This window comes from Brassica oleracea, chromosome C3, assembly GCF_000695525.1.
Source record: "Brassica oleracea var. oleracea cultivar TO1000 chromosome C3, BOL, whole genome shotgun sequence".
NCBI lineage: Eukaryota > Viridiplantae > Streptophyta > Magnoliopsida > Brassicales > Brassicaceae > Brassica > Brassica oleracea.
Window position 1 is genome coordinate 23,592,112 of NC_027750.1, and position 7,438 is coordinate 23,599,549.

Below are 7,438 nucleotides of genomic sequence, written 5' to 3' on the forward strand. Positions count from 1 at the left end.
AATGTCAATTTAGATACAATCCAGAATTTACATTCTGTGGTTACTAAGGGAAGAGGGTAGCTAGCTACACGATTAAGTATAGGTTTATATCCTTCAGGTAGATAAAATTAACCAATTTGAAGATGGATTTGGAGAGCGGAGCCTATGAGGTGGGAAGACATTTGTGCACCTATGGCCCCAAGAGAGTCTCTCGTTTGTAGATGAAATAATTTGGGAACTATGAAACTAGAGATCTTTGTAAAGCTTTTTTCTGTGTAGACATTTACATTTATGAAAGATTCCATAAAAAGAAAGAAAATGATGTAGATGAGAAGCAAGTTTGCTGTCACTAATTTATGTTTCGTATATGTTCAAAAAAAAATGTTTGGTGAATTAAAAACAAAATATACATAAAAATGATGTACATTAATCGGGATAAAAAATCTGTAGAAATGTAGGGATGTACAAAGGAAATTGTCTAACTAATAGTTAGGGGCGTTCGGGTATTTCGGATTTTCAGGTATTTCGGTATAGAGGTATAGAACCCGTTCGGGTATTTCTGTACTCCGGGTCGGGTTGAGTATTTTTAGTTCAAGTTCGGTTATTTCGGGTCGGGTTCGGATATTTAGATTTTGAAAAAAAAACATTATTTTTTTCATTTCTCAATTTTCTTGTATTTAAAAATATAACTTTCACTTAACTAAATTTTTATTTTTAATAGATTGAATGGTTAATAGATTTGGACATAACATTTTGAAACTAAAAAAGACATTAATTTGGTTATTGTTTTTAAATTTTGGATGTAACTTTTTGTTAATTCTTAAAATAAAAAGTTTGACATGCATTTTAAGTGAGTAACAAATCATTTTCTCTGTAATTCTATGTATATCATATGAATTTAAAGTATCTGTAGTATCAATATAAATATTTTATATAAAATGAGAGATGTAAACTAGAAATATATAGTTAATTATACACATGTTCAGTTATCTTCGGATATCCATTCGGGTTTGAATATTATCCGTTCGGGTTCGGATATCCAATATTTCCTAATTCAATACCCGTTCGGATATTTTGCTACTTCGATTCGGATTTTGGTTCGGATTTTTGGATCGGGTTCGGGTGCGGCTTCGGATATCGGGTAAATTGCCCACCCCTACTAATAGTTTTCACTTGGTTCTTTATGCATCATCACGATCTGATAAGATGTAGATATGAATATTCAACAAAAAATTTATATGTTACTCATGCCATCGCCTTTGCATGATTCCAATACCTACAAATGCATTTAGGGAGAAGAATCTCTTATTAATTATGATGCCAATCTGTATCTTTCTATTACCACTATAGTTTGGTTGCGTCTCTCGTTGTAAGAAAAAAACAGTATAATCACATGACGTTGTGATGGTACATAGGGTTTATAATAATCGAGACAACTTGAAAGTTTATGTTCATCTGTAGTACTATAGGAAGAATATCATTCATCTCTCTTCCGGCCCCATGCATGTACCACTAATTCTTTGTTCCTACTTCCTGTACATACAACAAATGTTGTTGACTCATGGCTTGCCGCATATAGTTAAGTTACTTTAATAAATAAACAATGGATGTAGGATTTCATATAGATTAGGTTGATTTTGAAATATACATTTCTAGGTCTATATACAAAAAACTTGTGCATTTGCAAAGCTGAGAGGCAAAAAAGAATTTGAAAGATGGAGGATCAATGTGGAGTCTATAGACATTAGACTTGTTATCCACTATAAGCTTAGTGGATAAATTGCAAATGAGGAACATAGTCACCACTCCATGTGAATCCACCACACATTTTTCTAATTTTTCTAACATGAATTGACTAAACCCTCTGTGAAATTACATAAATTGTTTTTGTAGAAATAAAGCTACATTCTCATCAAAAGCGTTTATGGCAAATTACGCTAAACAAACTATAATTACACAAGTCATGATTTGGGTTTGTTGTTTTTGTAATCTAATTTCTTCATTCTTAAGTTTAATTAAATATTTTGATAACTACTTCACCAATCATTCTTCTGCCTATGAAACTATATATATATTTATATTCTTGTAATACTCGATATATATATATATATATATATATATACAGTAAAACCTCTATAAATTAATAATGTTGGGTCTTTGAAATTTTATTAATTTATAGAGATATTAATTTACAAAAGTTTCCTTAATTAGAATTCTTTTAAGATATATATTTATTGTAAGATAAGAAAAATATTTGATTTTAGTGTATAAACATTAATTGTTAGTTTTTGACATTTATATTAATTTTATTATATTATTTAGTGTATTTAATATATATTGCATAGATTATAAATGTGGTTTTAGATATAATGTTACCAAATCTCATCAAAAATATATTAAGTATTAAGAAAATATAAAGATAATTCCATTGTGAATATAAAACAAATAATATAATAATAGGTTCTTACTTGTATAAAATATGTATAGATATAAATTATTAATTTATAATTTTAATGAGGCCATGTATTTACATAGAATTTTCTAAAAATATATTATCTTATTATTTTATCCATTTGTGTCAAATTATGAACCGACCCAAGTTGGGACCGACGAAATTTATTAATTTATAGAGATTATTAATTTATCGAGTATTAATTTATAGAGATTCTACTGTATATATAATGTAATTACACATTTTCGTTACTTTGTCTTAGAAAATTATTTATAGTTAGTATGGTTTAAATTTTCAATTTTTATGGTCAACAAATCACTGAAAAATTATCAACGACTTTTTGAACCTCCAAACGGGTACCCAATGGATATATTTTTTTTTTTGTAATCCAGGGTTCTCCGTTTCGCGGGTCAATCCCTGGGCCCGGTGAGGCAGCAGGCCAGCTTCACCCGGGAGGTTTTTCCCTGAGCCCGAAGGCCCAGTACCCGCTTTTGGTGTCCAGATGAGGCAGAGTAGTTTCCGCATGGGGGGATCGAACCCGGATGGTGGTTGCTACCACATGCCCGTCCTTCCACTTGGACTACCTCGTCCGGACTCCAATGGATATTTCAAACTTAACCAAACCGAAATTTTATGATAGACAGTTTTTATTTATACATATTTAACTACCATTTCTTTAAGTATACGTTTTGGTTTTTCTTACAAAGTATAAATTTTTAGTTTTCGACATAAGATCAGTATTTCATTTTCTAATTTAATCATACCAGTAAAATCACCTAATCAAGTATGTAATCTGAGTTAAATTGATAAATTCGACTAATTAATAGAGAAATATTTCCTGCGTTTCAGAATGATTCATGTTTTAGGAAAAAAAATTGTTTCTAAAAGATCCATATTTTACATTTTCAATGTATATAATAATGGCAGATTGCAAATTTCAAAAAGATTAATTGTCTTTACTGAACTTTGACTGGCTAAAAATTATAGGAAATATGTAAACACGGAAAATAATGCATTTATTATCAAAAAATTATGTGTTTTTTTAATAAATGTGAAAACTCTAAAATATGTATTATTTTGAAAGGAAGGGAGTATATCGTAACTCGGATGGAAAAAAGAAGAGAGTTTCAACATTGTTTAATTACTATATCTCTCCAGAAATTAAATAGTTTTTTTAGTAAATAAGTCAAAGCTTAGGTTAAGAGAGAACGAAATGAATAATTCTTTCTTATTACGAAACCGTGTTTTACACATCAAACTCGGATTTGTACCCAAAAAAAAAAAGAATTGAAAAGATAAGAGAAAGCTATACAAATATACCAACTAATCACCACTTTGTGTGGAGCATTATTTAAGTACAACCTCAGCAAATAAATCTCAAACCTTCCTGTTCACATTTCATGTACTCAAGGAACCGTGCATAAACCCATCGCAAGCAGCTCAATTGTTTAAAACGAGCTCCCTAGTGAGGGGTAGTATCTGCTCTGGTAATTGTGAAGATGAATAGGAAGAAGAAAAAAAGTATAGAAGAATGAATACAAATGAGTAAAGAGAATTATGGAAGAGGAAATATTTGTTAATCAACTTGGAAATCAAGGAAGGGGAAAGAAGAGTTGTCATCAATGAGACCATCCAAATCCCAATCTCCAATTTTAGGGTTTTCTGTTTCCCAAGAAGCATTCTCCATGCCAAACATGTTCCCTACTTTGAAGCTTTCTGAATGACACATTGTTTTGCTATTGAAACAGGGATCAAGGACTTCTACGTTTAGGTTGTTGCTTGTGGTACAAGGAATAGAATTTATATTCTCGGACGCTGGAAGAAACCATTCACTTTCTACTGATGCTCTCTTGCTAATCGGATCAAGAATTGCGTTTCCATAATCTCCTAACCCATTGACGTTGAACACATTCCCTGTGTTTCCCATTTGTTGATATTGGCTATGATCCGGTACTGATATCAAGGGGTCCAGTTGGTTCAATCCCACACCACTAACCACGGGTGCAAAATGGAATGAAGAAGAGTCCATACCCATGGTGTTCCCCATTATCATCATGTCATCATGTTGATGATGATAGCTACCCATCATTGAGTTTGACTTGCCTCCCATTTCCACATGCTGATCTCTTAGATCCAAAGAGTTACTATTACTATTGTTAGGTGATGATCCAGAAGAAGTATTGTTGTTGTTGTTCTTAAACCTCTTCTTCAATGTGGAGTTCCAAAAGTTCTTGATCTCGTTGTCTGTCCTTCCTGGAAGCCGAGTAGCTATTTGAGACCACCTGAAAAAAAACATTTTAGGATAAAAATATAATTATGAACAAATATGAGTCTCCTTGTGTCACCACTAAACTGTTTCAAACATTGCATTTGCGTTTACATATGAATAAAATATAAAATAAGAGTTACTTGTTATAAATAATGGCTATAGATAAACAAATAGAAGACTCATTCAAAGACTCGGTTGTTCAAACTCTAATTCATGTGTTTGCATGTCAAAATTATACCTGTTACCAAGAATGGAATGAAAATGGATGATGAGATCTTCTTCTTGAGGGGAGAAGGCACCACGTTTAAGATCAGGCCTTAAGTAATTGATCCAACGAAGGCGACAACTTTTGCCACAGCGTAAGAGACCAGCATTCCTAGCAATGTCACTCCAACATCCTTGTCCATTGGTCAACATATACCTTATGAGCCTTTCATCTTCATCAGGAGACCAAAGTCCCTTTCTTAGCTTTGGTTTGTTGTTACTACCACCACACGCATGATTTGGCTTCTTCTTGTCTCTGATCGTAGTAATGTCCTGATTCCTCATCATCATTTGGATTTTTGGATCCTTTTTGAAGAAGACTACACAGAGAGAGAGAGAGAGATTGGAAGAAGATGGATAGGAGGATATGATTTGTGGGGATTGCTTTGGAATGATATGAATATGTGTAATGGTCCTAATGGATATGAAAAGGGGAGAACGTACGTAAAGTGTTTGTTGGGATTGATCATGGGTAGAGTAGAGAGCGTCTCTCTAATAGAGAGAAGAATGTGAAGAAGCAGCAAGAGGTGGGTCATGTTTTTTTGTTATAAAATTAATAAAAATATTTGTCATTTGTTGAAAACATGATGATAGACTTGTGAGTGAAGAAAAATGCATCGAAAAAGACTGGTTTAGAGTCAAAGACAAGAACAAGACCAACCTCTCTCTCTCTCTCTCTCTCTCTCTCTCTCTCTCTCTCTCTCTCCCCACACCACTACACGTGTGTTTGAAGTATCAAGCGACAAGCATACATATATACATACATTCATGAGTTGTGGACAAGTATGTGTGTTTTATTGGAACTAAAAACAATTATTCAATATTTTATGTACCGACAAAAAAGAAAGAAAGAAGTGATATTGTTTTTTTCTTCTGTAGGCTGCGGACTTATTTTGAAGCAACTTCCATTTTACTACAAAATCAACCGAATCTAATAAACAAGAATATTTAGAAGCGATCATAAGATCCTTCGACAACAATATGGAACATAACAGAATATTACAGGATGGATGAGACAAAAGCATATAATAATATCAAAAGTCTATAGCAGATATGAACAGAATGGTATCAAATCCAAACGTAAGAATATGTTCAAGATGAATGAAGTCGGGATAATTAATTCACACAATTTTCACGTGACATAAAAACCATCATCTTTACACAAATCCAAAAAGTCTATTTATAACGAGTTACTTAAATAGACCATATCTTCGAGAAGTACAAACAATCTTTCAAAAATATGTGCATCCAATAAACGTTTGAAAATAAAACAAATCATTGCTTACTCAACTGATAAAGGATGGGTAATATCAAATGTTGATTGGAGCATAGATGATAGATCATACTCCATCTTAATGCATATCATCATACATCACATACACAAAACGAGTTCTGGTTCATAAAAAAAAAGGTATATGCCGGTACACAATGGCTTACCATGACTTTGGTAACCAAAACATCAGTAAGCTCAGTAAATTTCCTGACAACTGTCTCTGAGTTCTTCAGCTTCATTTTCAGGAGAGATAACTAATTAATTTACAAGGAAACACAACATAACAGACATCAAAAGAAACATTTGGGCCTTTAAACTCTTATTGGGCTCATGCTCCATACACTACAAGAAAATATAAGTTTAACGACGGCGGTATTCCTCGTGATTTCATCGTAAAAGAGGGTTTACGAGGAATTAACGAGGAAACACATTTCGTCGTTACTCTTTCGTCGTAACGCATATTTCCTAGCCAATTCGTCGTAACTTAGCGAGGAAAACGTTTCGTCGTAAAGACGAAGTATCATATTTCGTCGGAAAGACAACGTAAATATTCCACGTAAGAATGTCGCTATATTTCCTCGTAAATACCTATAAAATAGTTCTTGTTAAACTACACGTATTTATCTCGAAAGTATTTCCTCGTAAAGTACACGTAAATACCTTGTAAAGTACTCGTTGAATCTTCCTCGTCATTTCCTTGTACACTTCCACGAAAATAAGTCGTAAATTATCTACGAATTCACTTCGTTTTATTATTTTACAGAATTGAAAAATATAATTAAAAAAATAATTAAAATTATTTAATTTATTAATAAAATTAAAATTTTTTTAAAAAAATCAATATGGAAATATTTTATATATAAATAAGTTTTGAATTTATAAATACAACAACCGAAAAAAACTAAGAGTCATTCATCGCCCGGTAGAATTCATCACTCCTCCTCTCTACATCCGCCTCGGCATGTATGTCGGATAATGACTCGCCTGGAATGAAATTTTGTCGTCGCATGTTCCTCAACAAGGACTCTCCATTCTGGATTTGTGGCCGCTGTAACGTCCAAGAAGCCCTCGCCTCCACCCACACGAGCTGTGAACGCAAATCGCGTCGAGTCCAACTCATTACGCAGCTGAGCGGACTCTCTACGCAGCTGAGTGACTTCATCTTCCCGTGTCTGACCATAAGACGATGTCGCTCTCGGAA

At 33.0% G+C, this 7,438-nt stretch overlaps 1 protein-coding gene across 1 annotated transcript; it reads right to left on the reverse strand.

Annotated features, from left to right (window-relative positions):
• Positions 1-3,799: 3,799 nt before the first annotated feature.
• On the reverse strand, positions 3,800-5,408 carry LOC106334620 (transcription factor TT2). Its single transcript, XM_013772937.1, has 2 exons — positions 4,939-5,408; positions 3,800-4,713 (listed from the first exon to the last, which is right to left on the reverse strand). The coding sequence occupies exons 1-2, from the start codon at positions 5,253-5,255 to the stop codon at positions 4,008-4,010; spliced, it is 1,023 nt and encodes a 340-aa protein (XP_013628391.1). The 5' UTR covers positions 5,256-5,408; the 3' UTR covers positions 3,800-4,007.
• Positions 5,409-7,438: the final 2,030 nt, after the last annotated feature.